The sequence below is a fragment of the Hirundo rustica genome, chromosome 2 (assembly GCF_015227805.2).
Source record: "Hirundo rustica isolate bHirRus1 chromosome 2, bHirRus1.pri.v3, whole genome shotgun sequence".
Classification (NCBI taxonomy): domain Eukaryota; kingdom Metazoa; phylum Chordata; class Aves; order Passeriformes; family Hirundinidae; genus Hirundo; species Hirundo rustica.
The window spans coordinates 85,061,914-85,081,672 of NC_053451.1; the positions used below are offsets into that span (position 1 = coordinate 85,061,914).

A 19,759-nucleotide genomic window follows, 5' to 3' on the forward strand; every position below is an offset into this window, starting at 1 on the left:
ACTATTTCAATCCATATTACAGAGAGATCAAGTTTTATTAGAATAACAAAGGTACAAAAGAAGGCACAAAAGATAGGCAGAAAAGCTTCTGCAAACATTAGCAGACATCTGAATTTAGCTTTTGCATATAAAGTGCATCTAAAAAGTGAGGTATATGGGTGAAGTTGCGTAGTGAACTTTACACAGTAATTTGTTTTACTTTAGTCCTGATGCTTGACATTTCTCTTGCCTTCATGATCCGTTATTACACTGTTCATTTAGAAAAACAGAATTAGTATGCGATGGGAAACAGCATAAACTGTAGTTTTGACATACACAGAAACTACTTAGTGGGAGGAAAAATAATTACAGAGCTACTAAAATAGCTAAATAAAAGACCAGGTGTGAAACCCCAAATGAGCATGATAGAAGCCAAAAATCTGTAGGGCAGTTTAAGTTAAGATCAGGAATTTGTTTCCTCTGTGTTTATTTTCAGTGTAAGGCATACTTAGGCAACACCTAGTAAAATGTTTAACTGCCACAGACAAACTGTGAGGGCCTCATTTTGTTATCTTTATCCCTGCAGAACTGGCATGACTAAGTGCAAATTCAATTACCTCTTAAAAATTCCAAATAATTTTGTGGCTGCCCTGGTAGCTCACAACTGATACTCAGCACATTGGTGTGTATATATAAAATAATTTCAAGCTGGATTGTCAGTGCAGCACCTATATCAAAAATATTTTTTAACTTTCCTTTTGTTTATTTAACAGGAACTATGAAAACGGACAAGTTAATTTCACACTGATATAAAAGAGTTAAGAATTTGGGTTGCAAGTAGTGCAGAATATCTTTACAATTATAAGATAAAATCTTACCACTAAATCATGCAAGTACTGACATTTTCCTCCTTCTTAGTCCTATGTAAAATAAGATTGAGTTCTTGGATCTTTCAGTATTGCCAGCTGCTACAGAATCAAAGCACCTCCGAAAAAATTACACCTATACCATAGTTCTCTAGAGGCTTCAGCAAGGTGTACACCTGCTCTCTTTTCTGTCGAAGGGCCTCAAAACCCTGATGATATTGAGAGACCTTTTCCTACTGAGCCTTGAAAACATTCCTGGTTTAAATTAATTGGACTTTTATGGGATTCAGGATGTTTACAGCAGGGCACAATAAATGCAGAAATAACCTTTTCAACTTCATAGATTAGGAAGCTGAGAATGAAAGGCTGTTTGTTCCAGTTCACTTTGACAGTGCAATGGAGTATTAATTTTTGTGTTAAGTTCTATCACATCTTTGACAAAATCATTGTTTCCTATAAAGTCTCCAGCAATGATGTTAATACACTTTTTTTTTGGTCCTGGATTCTGCTGCTTTATCCAGATTTTCAAGCATGGAAGACTCTGGAGTGTCAGTTTCTTCAATGATCCAAATGGGTGTACAAGAATATACCTTAAATTTTCAGTAAGGTTAATCCCTGCCACAAAGAATTTTCCTGAAACAAAAATCAGAAAGTGACACATTAAATACTCCTTTGAGGAGAAGAGAAACTTCTCAGTATTGCATTACCTTCACATCTCATTCCAGTGGGGATCATTAAAATAGTAACTTCACACTCTTTCTGTATTGTTTCATATCCCTACAACTGTTTCCCTTTGTTGCAACTGCATGCCGTAGTAAACAATTCCTGAGCCACGCTTGGTTATCCAAATATTCCAGTTAGCTAAATCTGTCTAGTTATTCATTGCAGTCTAAAAGTTCTCCACTGACTAGTCCTCCCCTGTAAATTGTTTGTTTCTATGAGGGTTGCTTCCAAACTCTTAGCCTTCCCCCGCAACGGATGGGAAACAAGCTGTGTCAGAGGTTCAGAACTGAACCACTGTCAGACTGCACTACACCAGCATGCTTGAGTGCTGCTGTTTAATGTGCAGCTGCACCCTTCTCATACTGCTCTTGTATCACAGAATCATTAAGGTTGGAAAAGGCCTCCAAGATCATCGAGTCCAACATTTGAGCAAACACCACCATGACAACTAAACATGTCCAGTTGTTTCTCAAACACCTCCAGGGGATAGTGACTCCACCACCTCCCTGGGCAGCGCACTCTAATGCTTAACCACCCTTTCAGTGACGAAATTCTTCCTGATTTCCAACCTCCCCTGGCAGAGCCTGAGGCCATTTCCTCTTGCTGGTTGCCTGGGAGGAGAGGCCGATTTCCACCTTGCTACAACTTCCTTTCAAGTAGCTGTAGAGACTGATAAGGTCCTCCTGAGAGAAACCTTGTAGGGGCTTCCTTTCAGAGCTAGGCTAGTGGAATGCACTTGTCTCATCATCTGCACTGCCTAGAGCAACAAGCACTGGACTGAGGAAGTGCCCCTGAGGCAGGCACAAGCGCACCAGCGAGCTGGTGTGCACTCAGGGCTCCCTTTCGGTGGGTCACACGGGCCAGGTGGCTGCCACAGTCTCTGCAGTCTGTGCGTGTGCGTACACGGGCAGTATCCACACCACCAAGCACACCACAGGGGTGGGCAGAGCATTCAGCAGCACACAACACACACAGAGTGGTTACATCCCAGAAGGCAACAACTGCCCGACTTCCTACTTGTTTTGCGCTGCTCTAAGTGCCCCTTCTCTCCTCCGAGCGAACTCCCTGTGCCTACCTGGACGGCCCATCCGCTTCATGCGCTCCAAATACCGGATAAGAGCACGAGTGGACGTTTTGTTTCCCCACCAGTACGGGATGGGGGGCCACAGCTCACAGTGCTTCTCGAGTTCCAGCTCCTCTTCATATGACACTATAACCTGATGGCCGAGGTGCCACATGGTCCGCAGTGTCGGCACCACCTAAAAGGAAACACGCCCAGGTGAAAGTCAGCAACACAGCAGCATTCCCAAGGTCCAAATACTGATTTGTGACATCACTTTGGCACAGATTCAGTTCAGATAAAGCTTTTAAATGAGCAGCCCAGTAGGTGATGGGCTGGTTTACAAGCTGCAGGGCAATAGGACCCTGGGAGCTTCAGCAAATTCCTCCTTTCCGCAAACAATTCAACTACGACCATGTACATAACTCAAGGTCTTACACCTGCGTAATAGGAAACATCTCTGTGTCAGCCCTCATGCACAGGCCACTGCTGAAAAATTGTTAGGGGAGAAGATACAATCCATCTGCTGCAGGAATGCAGACAGAGAGAAGCAAGGAGTCATTTTGGCAGATTCCGCACATTAATGCAAATTTGGCACAGTAACCATCAAAGAAAACTGAACTGCTTAAAACTTGGTAAGACTAAATCTGTATCACCAAGAGCTACATTAATTCTCATTTCTCTAAGTGGAAAGTTTATGAGATTATGAGTTTATGAGAAAGTCTGGATGCTCCAGACATTTTAATTGAGAGAGAGGAAGACCTGAGTCAGATACTTTCTCTATCTAGATAGATGGGCTAAAATAGCTGTTAAATTTAAGTCTCTCAATATGAAATTACATTTTCCAGCCTCAGAAGTTACCGTTGGAGAGAACTGAGGCCCTCTGACTAGTTTTATTTGCAAAACCAACATATTTTACAGGCATTGCTTTTTCTAAGGATGTGTAGTTAAAAACTACATTTGCTGCTTGTGAAAAAGAAATGGTAACTTTTTGATGTTCCAATTAGCTTATTAATTTAAATAAAAGCCAAAGGCACTTGAAAATTAATAATGTAAATATCTGAAGAAAGCTGAGGGTTGAATGAATCCCTCTCAGTTCATCCACAAGACAGAGAATGCAAGCTCCCATTAGGTCAGAAAATATTGCAACATTAAGGCACGAGCTACTTAAGCTACAAAACTTCATGGTTGACTGAAGCCTTTGCTTTACTCCAGCTGCCTTTCTAAAGCTGGAACCTCTTAAACAAGCAAGCAAAGATGTGCAATAAAAGCCAAAAAAAAAAAAAAAGCAAACCCAAAGCTACCAGAGATGCGTATATGAAAACAGGTGCTTATTTTGCAAACAAAGCAGAAATGAAAAGTCTAGCAAGGGATTTTTAAACCCTAGTAATCCGGATCAAAGGAAGACACCTTGCATAGTTAGGACAATTAAAATTTTAAATGCAGTGTAATATTGTCACGCTGTGGCCTGTGCCAGTACTACATACAGACCTTGCCTGAGCAGCTGCCTCATGAACACTTTGACACTTAATTCTGTACGACAACAGAGATGTGGTTGAAGACAGCAGGTAACGGTTTATTTTAGAATAAGTCAGCAAGCGCTTGGATATTTTATCTAAATCGGTGATCCTGAAAAATGCCACAGGTGCCTAACCTACAATCGTACCACTAACAAAAATGGTGAGATCTACTGTGCTAGTCACAGATGTCATGGTTTTCCTACTCAAGGGAAGTACTTGGTTTGTCTTTTCTCCAGTTCTCTTTCCTCTGTCCTACTGGACACAACTCAGAAATGTTCTTTCTTCAGTGAAGTGATCTCAGACCATTCTTTCAATACTTTCATTCAACAAATTGTCGTCAGCAACTTTAACTGCAACTTTTGCAGTTAATAACTTTCTTCTTTTTAAGAGCTGGCTGTGTGTCTGAAAGCAAATTTGACCACCTTCTCCAGTATCTCTGCTCATCCACAACTTACATACTCAGGTTATTTGGGGGAACAATAAAATAGTGTCACTCAGGTCTTCAGTTATTCATCTGAGGCCTGAATATTTCAGAATCCCCTAGTTTTGCTGAGAATTGTTCTATTTTAACTCTGCTGTACAAAATGCTTTGAAATGGTAATGCTCACACGTTACTGATACACCAGCTTCAAAGGCTGCATTTGAATTGTGAACAGGGTCATCATTCTGTACCACTCACATCTCCAGAGAAAACCCTCTGTTCCTGTGCATCTTTGAAATGTTAATTGTTTAACTACTAAAAGCTCCCATACCTTGTAAAAAACAGAGGGAGCTAAAAGTTTCAACTTCTAAAATCTAGCAATCAAATATTTGCTGATTATTTAAATTAAGGCTTTTCTGGATGTTTGGGTAACTGTAAGACTGGTTAGGAGGCCAGCTCCAGGAAAGTCAATGCCATCAGAAATGCACTGAGGGCAGAGATGCTATTAAGAGGGACTTTAACAAGCTGACAAAAACCTCATGAAGCTCAACAAAAGCAAATGCAAAGTCCTGAGGACACTAACCCCACAGACCAGGACAGACTGGTGGAAGCTGGCAAGAAACCTGCTTTGCAGAAAAGGACCTGAAGATTCTCACAGACATCAAGCTGCACATGAGCCAGTAGTGTGCCCACCTGGAAAAGGTCAATTGTGAACTGGGCTGTTCTTAGCAAAGGCACAGACAGCAAAACAAGAAAAGGGGACCTTCCCTTCTATTCAGCAGTTGTAGGACTGCAGCTCAAGTATTGTTTCCAGATGGGGCTTCCCCAGGACAAAGTCACTGTGAGCTGAAGTGAATCCAGCAGCACACAACCAGAGCGACCAGAGGCTGGAGCAGAAGCTGGAGCACAACACACAAGGACAGGATGAGTGAGGGAGCTGAGTCTGTCCAGCATGAGAAGAGAACACTGGAAAGGTCTTACTGCTGTCTGCAAATACGTAACAGGTAAACGTAGAGAAGACGCCTCAGATAGGCACAGCAAAGGATGGAAGTCAGCTGACACAAGAGAGATTCTGATCAGATAGAGAAGGAAAACACGGTTACTGTGAGAGTGGTCAAATTTTGCATAGAAAGGTTGTGAAATCTCCATCCTTGGAGATAATCAAGAATGAACAGGATGCCTCCCAATGCAACTTTGAAGCTGGTCCTGCTTGCATGATGGTGTTGGATCAGATGACCTCCAGAGGTACTTCTAACCAAAACTATTTTAAATAGAAAAAAAAAATTTGTAATTATTGCTGCAAAAAGGCAGAAAATGGATTCTTTAAATTCTAGAAATATATAAGATGCACAACTTTTATTTTCCTTTCTTTTTTCTTTCATTTTCCTTTATTTTCCTCTCTTTTCTCTCCTTTTTTCCCTTTCCTTTCCAAGAAAACTCAGACAGGACAATGGATGACAGTCGTCTCTACTATTGTCCCGCAACTCAACAGATATAAGTCAAATTAAATTCCCTCCTTCACACTGTGGAATGTAGGTTTGCCTTATCTCCTCAGTTCTGTTAGGTAATTACCTATCTCTGATGCAGCAATTGGTACCTTTCCAAGGTTAAAAACACAGTGAAGGAAGAATATATCTAAAAATTTGGAATCAAAGATCTCACTGTGATGTATCATTCTTCTAAAAATGAGAATAAAGAGATCCCGTACTTACATTTCTAGGACACAGTTTACACTGGAAAATCTCTTTTATACAGGCAACAAGATGATTATGAAGTCTCTTGGTTAATCCATCAAAATTCCTGCAGGCTATGATAACAACTTCCTGAGGATGAGTTTCTAACCACCGCAATATTTCCCACAGAATATCCTACAAGAAAGAGGTATGGCAACTTAGAAAGTTATCTGTGCTATGCAGGGGAAAGGACATACAATCAACAGAGCAGTGATGGAGTAGCCTCACAATCACAAAAACAAAAACCTGTGTTTTCTCAAAAAAAAAGAAGTGGTTCTGTAACTGTATAGGGCTTTTAATGCCTTCTTCACTTTAATAATTTCTCTCCTTACCAAGGAAACAGGAATGCCCTGTGTATCATCCTGAGACAACACATACTAGACCCCAGAACATTGGGCATGTGGTAGGGGATAGGCAGTGGAGAGCACGCACAAAGATTCTGGTTTGAGGATGAGGAAAATATTGATGCTCCAGTATCACATGCAGTTGCTGAAACTAACTTCCAGCCCTGCTGATTTTCTCTAGTTTGAAGTCCTCACAAAAGAAAAACAAATAACCTACTCAGAAGACCTTGAGCCAGAATTTTTATATTATGATGGCCCTTAAATGAAAGAAATGGCACTGGTTTTATAGCCATCACAAACGTAAGGAAAATACCTGCACGGTAACAGTTGTGTAAACCATGTGCACGAAGTACAAATTCATAGATGGATCATTAGCCTTGTGGGCAATCCTGAAATCCAGGTATCTAACTCCAGCCTCAAGTTGCTCTGTCACTGTCAGGACCTGAAAGGTGAAACAGAGGAAAAAGGTCCTGAGAGCTTGAAAGAGATTTAGTTTTTAACTTCAGAAGGCTAAAAGAGGGGTACAAAGTTAGCCCTATGGCATTTTTCACAGGTCTTTTTGTCTTTAAAATGTCACTGTATGGCACCAAATTGCAACTTGGAAGCATTTTGTTCTCTGACAAGAGGGATCCCAATTCCCCTGCAGCATAAACTTCAAGTACAGATTAGATTAGTTTTAGACAATTGCCCTTGTTGTATTCTGAAAGTTAAAGTTCAATTAACCTGTGCATAAATACATGATTGCTCTTCACACAACTATTCATTTAAAAAACATTGCAGGATCAGCGCCTTAGAAATGCTGTCTTAATTTTATTAGATCAAAGACTTTACCATGGCTGTCTCTGTGGACCTCACACATCCTCAACAAAAAGAAAAACTACTGCCTATTGTTCTTTTTCATGATAAATTTTCTTATAAAGGTTGAATTACCCTGTAGAAGTCCTACAAAACAAAGGCACTCCTCTAGATCCACTTTCCTCACAGCACTTCCACTGGATTTGAGGGCTGAATAGAACAGGTGATAAAGCTGTTTCTGAGACAAAAAGTTCCAAATTATATGTCTTTTCCTTGTATCAGGACTCCCTTAGCAAAAGAAAATAGATTTCATTAAATATGTTTAAACACTAATTTGTCTCAGCTCAACCTGCTAGGGATAAAATTTAGGCTTCAGAAACCATACATGGTACTGATTTAAGTCAGAAACGATTCAACAAGAGCTAAAGCAGTACAAGCATTGCTCTTGAATATCCAAATTTCTAGCTTTAACACTGAGGCAGAGCTTAAGACACATGGCAGCATGCTCACCTTGCCTAGTTTAATACCCTAACTTTCTGTTCTTTGGACATGAATTGAGCCTCCCCAGGCTGTGCCCGAGGGGCTGGGCTGGGACAGACCAGCCCTGTGTGCTCCAGGGTCCAGGGGGTGCAGTGGGTCTGGCCAGCAGCTCCTCCTGAGCCTGCTTGAAGGCACCAGGCTGAAGCAGTTGGATGATCCATATGCCTTTGCTCAGAGTATATTAGAAATAGGAGTGTAACATGGCTGTGGGTCATACATAACCTTTGTGGCCAGAAAAAACACCAAACGAAATAGCTGCTCTGAACTGCCCTTCAGAGGAATTCTTTTCTTATCTGTTGACTATATGGGGAAAATGAGACAAATTAGACTCTAATTAGTCACCTGGGTTTGGATACTGAATCAGGCAGTGTGAACAATGCCTCCTGAAGGGCAAAATTTAAAAGGAAGCCCTGAGGAGCAATGCGCTCAGTGCTTTAATCTCACACCAGACATCCAGGGCATGACTGGAAGTTACATGGCCATTATACAGGAAACATTTGGGCCTCTAGACTGACAGCCACAGCAGCTGGGGCTCAAGCAGGCAACTCCCAGGCACTGAGCCATCCAGGAACTTGTGGATCCTATCATCAGCAGGGCTCCATGGTGTCTGTTCTGGATACCAAACAGGTGGAGTCATCTCCCCACAGAGATAACTGGAGCATGGCAGAGCTAAGGAGGGGCAGGATCGTAGCTGTGCCTCTGCCCTATCAGCACTGGGCCACTTCCTGCTTGTCACACTGGGTTTGACCAGAAAATTACTATAATGATGTTAAGAGATTGTTTGTCACCAACAGGGTCACTTTGCCAACCAGAAGCCCACAAGTTAGGAGGTTTCTAAATCTTTCATTAGCTGAACTCCCCCAAAAAAGCAGCTCAAAATAAACAAGGATCTGTGCTAAGCAAACGCCCTTCAACATCAGCTCATCATCATTGCCAGTTCATATTTGATACCTAGTAGTGTCTAAGATTCCAGTGTGCCACAGCAAAAGAAACCTTGGCATGCTTATTGCTATTTATCAATTATTCAGTTTTAATTCCCTAATAATGAACTACTCCTTCAATAAAAACAAAAACAGAAAGATTTTTGGTACCTCTTTGATGTTAGGAAAGTCTGTTCTTTGGTAGAATCTTCAAAAGCTGCAGCTTAAATCATGACCCACAATTTTGTCTTTAACATACATTTGTGGGGAACAAAGAGATAACTACTGTCTTAATATTTGCACATTTTTAAAAATTAACTAAACCTTATGTGATGGACCACACCTTTACTCTCCTAATCTTTATGGGGAAAAAAAAATCCCTTCAACAAGGGATTCTTCTGTTTCTGCTGCTGGTTAAATACCCACTATAGGTGGGGAAAACAACTGACATCTCACACAACAGTGATAGTAAAAATGACAAGGAAGTACCTTGCGAACAAAGTGCAAGAGAAAATAACCCTCTGTTGATTACATTAATATTAAGTGTTATTTATCACCACTATAAATACGTGAAAAAGGGTTTCTAGTAACAAGGGTCAGCTTTAAGCAACAACTTTAAGTACCATCCCTGCCTCACCTGCAAGCTTTTTCCCCAGAAAAGATGATCAGATACATATGGCTCCTATCTCATACTCCGAAGTGCTGGATTGAGATAGGAAAGAGTAATTTTCTTCATATTAGCTGGAATGGAACTGTGGTTTGGATTTGTGTTGGAAACAGCATTGACTGCACAGGGATGTTTTTGCTGTTGCTGAGAAGTGCTTACACAGAGTCAGGGCCTTTTCTGCCTCTCACCCCAAGCCACTAGAGAGAAGGCTGGTGGTGCACAAGGAGTTGGGAGGGGACACAGCCAGGACAGCTGACCCTAACTGACCACAGGGATATCCCACATCATAAGGAGTCATGCTCAGCGTATAAAGCTGGGGGAAGAAGAGGGGGAACATTCAGAGTGATGGTGTTTGTCATGCAAAGACCATGACACATGATAGAGCCTGGCTTTCTAGGAGATGACTGAACACCTGCACATCCATGGGAAATGGTGAATTAATTCTTTATTTTGCTTTGCTTGCACATGTGGCTTTTGCTTTACCTATTAAATGGTCTTTATCTCAACCCACAAGCTCTCCAGCTTTTACCCTTCCAATTCCCTCCCCTATTTCACCCAGGGGCAGTGAGCAGCAGCAGTGCAGGGCCGAGCTGCTGGCTGGGGTTAAACCACAACACCTAAGCATGGCACCTCATGAGAGCGCAGATTTCTGGGCAGCAGGCTATTCTGTCATTGTACACTCTCAGCCCTGCAGCACAAGCTTCAACTTTGCCAAGGCAAGAAGAGAACTCCAGACAATGGTTACCTGTGTTATAGACCACTTCATGATAATGGGGCGCACAATGCAGGGCAGACATTTGTTTAAAAACTTCACCAGCTTGGACTCATTGACACTAACAGCAGAGCTTTTATCCAAACAGTAGGTCATAGTGTCATGACTCCCTGTAGAATACAAAAATAAATGTACAGAAAAATCTCATTCCTTAGCTACTCAAGACCACATTCCATGGCTACATTTCATGTGCACACACCTGATAGACCACCACATTTGCAACGCACACACCTATATTGTCTGAGAGCCTCTTTATTTATGGCAAAAAGGTGGAATTGTCCACAGAGGTTGCTCATCTAATATTAATAAGCTTAGCATGAAATCCTTGTGAAGAGAGGGCATTGACACTTTCAATAAAACAGTCCCCATCTAAACTACACATCTCTGTTGTTTGCCCCAAACCACAATAAAATGGTCTGTTTCAAATGGCATCTTCTCTCAAAATAATTATCTTGATGTGAAAACATATTTTTTCAGGGAATAAATAGCTGAAGGCTGAATTTATCTAGAATTTGCCCTGTTTTCATTTGTCTAAATGCAAGACTTCATTATCCAATACCCTCATCTCTGCACAGGAAAACATGACTGAAAGCAGAAATTCATGTTCTGCACCAACACTTAACTTGGAACTTTAACCACTTATGTCTTAAATATCTGCTGAAAATGTCCTCCTGAACTAAACCCCCACCTCCACCACAAAAACAACAAACAAGGTGGGTGCTTGAAGGTTTCTTAGGCAAATCCAAGTCTGTTTATGAGCAAAAGATGAACAAGATCCTCATTTGATGGACTTCAAAAATTACCTGACTCTTTCCAGCACAGGGAATTATGCAGGCATCGGAGCCAAGAACAGTCTGCCCAAATATTTTTATTTCCTTGAAGTCTTAATAAATCTGACACATCTCTTGCATCATGTTTAAATGAAACTATTGCAACTCACAATTTCATCAGGACAGGAAACCGTGATTTTGCTAGCTTTTCTGTTCCATTATTTCTTCCAGTTTTATAAAGCGTCAATAAGAAAAGCTAACAACTCAGTGAAGTGACTTGCTTGGATCTTAACAGAGTATTTGCAAAGAATCTGCTTATCATTTGACCTGCTTATCATGCTTGACCATTCTGTCAAACAAATTGTTCACTGGTGCTAGGAACTGCTTTCTTCAATTGTCAGTGCTACTGGTGCCAGTGGTAGCATTTCTAGTAAACAAATTAAAAAGGATTGGTTTGGAAATAAAAATTCTTTGGAACTCTCAATAATAGTTTGACGTCACACTCCATTTTTTCACCTTCTAAAAGCCATTTTTGATCTATTTTACTGCTTTAAACACCCAAACCACACTCACTGCAGATGGAAGATCTGCAACATTGAGGGCATGCAATAAAAGTAGTATATGTTAGAAGAAGTAAGAGTCAAACTATTAAATACCCATGGACCAAATCCAAGTCTAAGAGAGATGAGCAGGATTCCATTGATGGGTGTTGTATCTATGGATGCCAACCAGCAAACGGATTGTAATCTTTTCCTCACAAGTCTTTTGTGGTGTCATGAGTTATAGTAATGAATGGAAGATGGGTACATTCATGACACAACATATATGATGCAAAGATAGTGAGCCAGCACCAAGCCAAGTAGCTCCACACCATGAACCCACACCTCCCCAGCAGCACTGTGCCAAATCTGGCGCAAGCACAACACTAATTAATGAGATTTGCTGCTGTCTCCTCATCATGCTTTCGGAATCCACTCTGTCATATTTCTTGCATGCCTTCTATGAGATAAACTTCCACTTCCAAACTGGGTTTCCTCCCTCTGGAAACCTGCCAGAGATGTCTTGACCTGGTTGGTCTTGATCTGTTTGTGTTCTGACTTGGGTTAGATCCGCTTTGTAGGTCAGCCGGACAGACAGCAAAATATTGCAAGCTAATAGCATGCAATGCCCTGTAAAAGTCCTCCAACATTTGCTGGAATGGACTTGCCTTCAACTGTTCCTCATGCCTGTTCTCCCTGGAGGCATATTCACAAGAACAACAAACATTTGCAAGAATAACAAGGTCACACTTAGGAGGAGAACCAGGAAGGCAAACAAGCCTATCAGCATGGGCCATTCTATGATGGCCAAGAAACATCATGTGAAAGCCTTATAGAAACAACATGGCTCCTTTTCCAGCAAAACAAAATCCCACTGAGTGTGCTACTGACTTTTGAATGATTTTTGCAATAGGAACAAAAATAGAAAAAAAGAAGACTATTACCTTCTTTCTTCAGTCATAAGACAGATATGTATTTTCTTTTTTTCTCTCTTGGTGGTTAAATAAGAAATCTAGAGGTTTTTTGTTTTGGTTTTTTTTTTAATAGCACCTGTCCTAGTCCTCTTACGTAGGCTTTAGCCTATACAGAGATGTGCTTGTTTTGAAGTTAACATCAATTCAAATTACATTATCTAAGAAGCCTCCATGAAATAAGTTTCTGGGTTTCCATTTCAATTGGAACTCTACACTCCATTAGTTCACAACAAGCAGAAAAAAGTCAAAGCATTACAATTCTTGGGTTCTCCCAGGGCTCTACCCACTGAAGACAAGAATTCACACTATTTCTAAATATATGCCTTTCCTAAAATTAACCGATGTTCCTATGGCCTACATAAAACATTCATCTACACGCTGTGTTGCTTTCCCCCCAAACTACCTGTCACATCTACAGGTGTGAGAGAAAACACAGGCTAGACTTTTCTTTAGTGCCATTTTTGACGTGGAGCCAAAGGGAATCACTTAAGAGCTGATGGTCCTTCAGTGCCTCCCCATGTGTCAGTGAAATCATATTATACCATAAAATTTTTGGACAGAATGAGAGTGGAAAAAAAAATCAAGGCAGCAGAAAGAAGCAATAATGTGACCAAAGAAAGGTTAATAATACACAGGTGTTATTTAAATGCAGTTACGCATAACGTGATAAATCCAGTTTTTATAAGCTGCATCATGTAGAAAAATAACAGTCTAAAGTAATAAAAACATGTTAATTACAAGTTTCAATTCTCCTTTTTCTGCAACTTCCCAGCCTCTTTTAGACAGTACAAAGAAACAAATAATAAGGTAAAATATTAATTCTCCGCTCTGGAAACATTTTATTATATAGGAAGTCACAAGAATTAATTAGGAAATTTTTATCTTTGCCCAAATAAGTCAGTCCTTAGATTATTAATATTATCTGACAACATGATGCAAAGTACTTATTTCTTTTCATTTCTAAACAACAATAAAAAATTCCTTTTTAACCCCTCCCCTCTAAGAAACCCCAAACATTGCAGACCAACATTATTCACATAACATCACACAAACCCTCCCCCACACACTGACCCAAATAATGAACACAGACATCCTGAAATGGGACAAACAGGATATTCCAATGCTTAAATGGCAAGCTAGCAAAACAGTGGAGAACAAAAGTTAATCTTTACCTGGAAGAGCTAAGTTATAGAGGGGAATATCCCAGAGCTTCTCCGGTAACCGTGACATCCATTGACCATTTTCATGGCACACGTGAACAAAGGTTTGCAAAGGGCCTTCCATTGGTATGTCCTAAGGGACTTCATAGGGTGTTCTGGGAAGGAAAAAGAAAAGAAAAACAACAAACCATTCCATATACTGCAGTTTAATTAGTGACATTGCACCTGTGTAGGATGGATTTATAGATGTTAAAAAATTCCAACCCTTCTCTCAAGTAGTTGCCGCAAAATGTCAAGGGCTTGTCAGCCACGGCTGCTTTTGATAACACTGTCGCCCAGCACAATGCCAAAGGGTGGGGTCCAGCTTCAGGCTTGCAAACTGACCAAGTGAAAAGAGCCAAGACAAATATACACAGTTTCACTGGCATGGAGAAATTACTGCCTATATTGGCTTTTATGAAATCTCAAGGAGCACCTCCCTCCAGTGCGAAACTATGCCCATTCTTCTACCCTTTGCAGTCCCAGGAGCACAGCAAAGGGACTGATGGCAGGGCTGGGACAGGGGCTGGGTCTGCTACCCTCAGGTCCCTAGAGAACTTACCTTGAAGAATCAAATCAGGTACCCACAGCAGTACATCTATGAAAAGCCTTTACAAAGATATCAGGACACTGGATTTCCAGGTCATACCAGCAATGGGGTCAAAGAGAAAACCTACCTCTCCCTATTCCTGCTTTGGAGAACACCAAAGCTGTTTTTATTACCCCTACGAGTCCATGATCATAAGTATTTCAGTTTGGTCTGATCTTCCTGAAACTGCTCTGGAACTGTTCTTCTCTGGGATCTTCTGCAAAATTTGCAGTGGTCATGCAGGAGTGCCAGAGGATGAAACCCAGATGAGAAATCATGGCATCACCAGGGCCTACTAGAGTTATCCTGTTCATTGCTCATTTTATGATCTCCTGGATTGTGCAGAACACAAAAATAAGCTCTCTATGTCTTGGGGTTTTTTTTCCTAGGACACTCCTAGTTCAGGTGGTGGTCTGGAGATTAGAGCCTTCCTTCTCTTCACTGCTTTCAAGGCTTTATTTTGTCACAGCTAGTGTGAGAGCTTCTTTTAGATCATGACACAGTGATTACCATCATTAATATCACAGTTTCCTTTTTATGGTTTTTTTTAAAAGCTGCCAATGTAAATGATTCCTTCTTGTCTACTATAGCAATTGCAGTCAGATACATATTTTTGAGGTTTTGTACTCTGCAAACACCCTCACTGGTCCCTGGTCCCTTTTGCTGCATCTTATCACATTCGTTCAAGATTGTTTCTCCTAGGAGGTGATTGGGTTTTCCTTATATACCGGACAGCCACAGTGCTTATATGAAGAACATCTCCTTAAACATGGTGCAATAGATTTCTTTTTCTTTTGACAGTCACATAGGGTCATCTGAAAGGCAACTTTAGGAGCTGCATTCCTAAGTTTTATGTCCATACCACACAAAAAGATAAAATCTGCTTTTATACCAGCCAATGCACAAAGCATCACCTGCCCAGCCTGCCTTGCTGTGCCTTCGGTGAATCTTTGAGTTGAAAGAAATAAATGGTCTCTATATGCCACATCAGCTATTCTTATTCTTGGGAAAATATTCAGATCTTGGGCAGATCAACTCACCCACCCTCTGGCTCTGCACTTTAATATGATCAGCTTCTGTCGCCCACAGACCCTTGTTCAGACAGCAGATGTCTGCAGCTCATTTTGTCACCTTTTGCTGTTTCACTCTTCATCAGACTGCACACCACTGCTCACCCACAGCTGCTCTGCTCTAGTCTCTGTACCAAGTAGCATCAGCGTGGACAGGGGCTGCAGGTGCATAAAACAGCATCGTTGTTGGATGGTGTCTCTTCTTCTCTAGCTCTGAAGCTGACAGGAGCTGTGAGGCTGCAACAGCCCAGCATCTGGCAGCATTTACTCAGGTCCTGTTTACAGACTAGAAACCTGACTATAAGCATTGCTTTTCCTCTTTTGAGGGGGGAGATTTGCAGCTCCCTTTCCAGAGCCTTTGGGGCTCTCCAATTCCACAAAGCCACCCATGATCCCACAGAGCAGGCACCCATCACCCCAGGCACCCATGTCAGGCAGTCACGCCTTGTCCCAGCACAGGCTCCTCTGCACCCCCAGGATGCATCCAAGGGTGCAGGTTTGCCTGCTGCCACTCTCCTCCTGCCATGTGCTCTCACCACCTTGCCTGGGCTAACACAGGCACAGCCTCACAGCTGACAGAAAAATAACTGGGTTTCTGCCATGCGGGTCCCTTTCTCCACTTCACCACGGAGTCAGGATAGCACATGCTGAGGAAGTCCCTGCAGAGGCATCAAGCCCTGCAATTGCCTTTGCTGAGCTGTGCAAGAGACCCCTTGGTGTTGCCCAGCCAAAGCCCACGGGCAGCAGGTTCTCAGCCTGGCTCAAGTTGCCATCAATTCCACAGCCTCTGCAGGATCAGGACACTTCACAAAGAGTGTCCTGCTGGGCCTGAGGAAAGCCAGGAGAGAGCAGAAACAGCAAGACCAAGACACACTGCAGTCCTGCAAACACATGCATGTGCAAGACTCACATCTCATTCTCCTCTTCTTCCACAATACCTAGAGACTGGGGATGGCAGCCACTGGCAGTGCATGGCAGGAGCTGCACCACGGCCAGCTGCTGATCAAGTCCTGTTACAAAAGTGACTGGACCGGGTTTTGTCCTGCTCCCGCATGCAATGCAAAGCCCTAGATGCCTTCACACTGCCACCTGTAAACTCAGCTGCTACCTTATGCTTGAGGGGCAACCTTTAGGGAGAAACCAAGGCTTGCCTGGAGAAATGAAACTGCCACCATTAACTGCTGCCTCTCACAACTAAATCCTAAACTTCACATATGAGAACTGTTTCTTTATTCCCCTTTTCCAGCCATGTAAGTCCATCCTACACACTGTACTGTGATAAACTACTGTGTTGGGTTTACGTGGCAAGATTTTGGTAGTGGGGGAGTCTACAGAGCTCGTTTCTGTGAGAAGCTGCCAGAAGCTTTCCCCATGTAGAACAGAGACAATGTCAGCCGGCTCCAAGGCAGGCCTGATGCTGGCTAAGGCTGGGTCCATCAACAACAGTGGTAGAGCCTCTGCGGTAACAGATTCAAGAAGGGGAAAAAAGTCACTGTGCAACAGCAGCCAGGAATAGAGGAGTAAGAATATGTGAGAGAGGCAACTCTGCAGACACCAGGGCCAGTACTAGAAGGAGGGGGAAAAGGTGCTCCAGGCACTGGAACAGAGATTCACCTGCAGCCCATAGTGAAGACCATGGTGAAGCAGCTGTGCCCTGCAGCCCATGGAGGTCCATTCTGGAGCAGAGTCCCCAACCTGCAGCCTGTGGAGGGTCCCACACTAGAGCTGGTGAATGCCCAAAGGCGGCTGTGACCCCATGGGAAGCCCATGTGGGAGCAGGCTCCTGGCAGGACCTGTGGTCTCATGGAGAGAGGAATCCACACCGACGCAGGTTTGCTAGCAGGACTTGTGATCCCATGGAAAAGACCCACACTGGAACAGGTCACAAAGAAATGCGGTTCTTGGGAAGGACTGATACTGGGGAAATTTGTGGAGGACTGTCTCCCATAGGAGGGACCCCATGCTGGAGCAGAAGAGAGTGAGGGGTCCTCCCTCTGAGGAGGAAGGATTAGCAGAGACAATACTTGATGAACTGACCTCAGCCCCCATTCCACATCCCCCTGTGCCACTGTGGGTAGAGGAGGTAGAGGAAATCAGAAAATCAGAAGTGAAGTTGCACCCTGGAAGAATGGAGGGGTGGGGGATAGGTGTTCTAAGATTTGCTGGTTATTTCTTATTACCTTACTCTGATCTCATTGGTAATTAATTCAATATTTTCCCCAAGCTGAGTCTGCTTTGCCTGTGATGGTACCTGGTGAGTGATCTCTCCCTGTCCTTATCTTGACCAATGAGCCCTTCATTACATTTTTCTCCCTCCCTGCTGAGCAGGAGAGTGATAGGGAAACTCTGGCGAGCGCCGGGCTTCCAGTCAGAAACAGCCCACCCTAAGTACCCTCACTCCTCTTGTTCACATCATGTGTCTGACCTTCCTTGGGCGCTCTGCATACAGACAGCAATTACATTTTGAGGACTGTACAGGGACACATGCAATAAACAAGCAACAAAACATGCAGAGGCGTAAAGCCGCTAGAGATCACGGTCCTCCAGCCGCAGGACAGGAGATGATGGGGCTGACTGTCCCTCGCCCGGGCAGTGCCCCGCCGGAGCGCCGCGCTCGCACAGCCCCGCCGGCCCCGGGCGCCGGGACACGGCCAAACCACGGACAACGCCGTTCCGGGAGGGACATGAAATTAAAGAACGATCCGCGATGACAACACTAAAACATACGACCCAGAAGCTAAGAACGCCCTCAAGGGAATGATAGGAAACCCTGTGAGGAGCAGTACGGAGCAGCCCCGGCGAGGAGGAGGCCGCCAGCCCCTCAGGGGCGATCCGCGCTGCCCCCGCCTCCCGCCGCCCGACCCGCCGGGGAGCCGCATCCCTCCCTCCCTCCCCCTCCTTCCCAACCGCTTCACTCACTCCGAGGAACGACTCCGTTTCCATGTCGGCTCCTGGGGAAGCCGTGCGCACCCCAGCTCGCCCGGGGCCCCGCACACAGGCGGGGCGGAGCTGCCCCGCCCGGCTCAAGTGCCGCAGGTTTGAGGAAGGTGACGAAGGGGCGGGAGGGACGAAGAAGAGGAGGAGAAGTGGCTCTGGCGAAGTGGCGCTGCCCGGAGCGCAGAGCCGCGCTCTGGACTGCCGGGGCATTGCTCCAGGAGGAGCCTGCGGGCAGGGATAGGCGGAGGAACCGCCAGGTAGCAGTGTATGCCACGCTGCTGCTGCTGCTTTTGAAATCTATTCGTGCAAGACGGCTTAAAATAAATATTTACAAATATATATATATATATATATATATATATGTTAAAAGTACCTTGATTTCCTGGTGTGTCTGTGCAGCAAAGCTTGTCGGGCCCTCAGCTGTGATGAAATTCACTTATGATGTCACCTGGCAGAAATCTTGGCAAGCTCTTCAAAAAGCTTTTCTATGTAGAAGCAGGAGGTAAACAGATGAGTGAATGGCCTGAGTGAATAGATGAGTGAATAGATGAATGAATTTGCAAACGTGCAGATCCTTGGTGCAGCTCTTTTAGCAAGACATGTTCTCAGCCTTCCCAGACAGACGGAGAAAGGATCTCACCTATCCCTCAGTGTTCCAAAAGCACACTAAAACACACAGTTCGCTAAGAATGGTGAGCTGAAACTCCAACAGAAAGAATGGATAGAGAAGATTAGCTCCTCTTTCTCCACAGGGCAGCATTCCTACAGGATCACCTACAATGGAACTGGGATCTAACTGCTCTGGGATCATACTGGAGTCAGGATTAGCAATACTTCAGGCTGCTGCAGTGTTGCGCTTCTTAATGCATGGATGTATTTTCCAGACAGGCCTTTTTCACTAAGTCATTTTTGCATGAGGCAGAGCAGTGTGCATGTGCAGAGCAAAACTTGCTGTGGTACCAACAGCAGCAAGATCAGGTTAACATTCAGCTAAATGAGTAATTTCCATTGGTAAATCTGCCTGGGCTGCCTGGGCTTCAGGGTGATGCTTACATGTCAGTTGTATGTATCAGTTCAGGCTGCTATTTCTATATCAACTCTTACAGAGTGCCACAAACCTAGCTGCGGGTAGCTGCAGAATAGAACTGCACCAAGCTGTGGCACTAGCCACAAAAAGGATGAAACACCAAAAGGAATGAAGTAAAGCAAAGGAAAAGGGAGGAAAGAAAAGACAGTATTTGATGGATGTGTGGTTTTCACCACCATAATAAAAGTAGCTGAAAACAGTTAGAGAGAAGTGTTATTGTGCCCTTCATGGAAAGAAATAAATAGGAAAGTATT

At 43.4% G+C, this 19,759-nt stretch overlaps 1 protein-coding gene across 1 annotated transcript; it reads right to left on the bottom strand.

Annotated features, from left to right (window-relative positions):
• Nucleotides 1–19: 19 nt before the first annotated feature.
• PLCXD1 (phosphatidylinositol specific phospholipase C X domain containing 1) lies at nt 20–18,521 on the bottom strand. Its single transcript, XM_040055929.2, has 7 exons — nt 18,401–18,521; nt 13,796–13,938; nt 10,314–10,450; nt 6,960–7,088; nt 6,282–6,437; nt 2,644–2,827; nt 20–1,478 (listed from the first exon to the last, which is right to left on the bottom strand). Exons 2-7 carry the CDS (start codon nt 13,905–13,907, stop codon nt 1,183–1,185), a joined length of 1,014 nt encoding a protein of 337 aa, XP_039911863.1. The 5' UTR covers nt 13,908–13,938; nt 18,401–18,521; the 3' UTR covers nt 20–1,182.
• Between the last annotated feature and the right edge of the window lie 1,238 nt (nt 18,522–19,759).

What these genes read in the sequence shown, in the direction of transcription:
- PLCXD1 (XM_040055929.2), bottom strand. Translation starts at nt 13,907, where the DNA reads ATGGAAGGCCCTTTGCAAACCTTTGTTCACGTGTGCCATGAAAATGGT. An exon ending in CTATAACTTAGCTCTTCCAG is followed by an intron (nt 10,451 to 13,795) that starts GTAAAGATTAAC and finishes TGTATTCTACAG; the next exon opens with GGAGTCATGACACTATGACC. An exon ending in GTAAACTGTGTCCTAGAAAT is followed by an intron (nt 2,828 to 6,281) that starts GTAAGTACGGGA and finishes GTTTCCTTTTAG; the next exon opens with GTGGTGCCGACACTGCGGAC.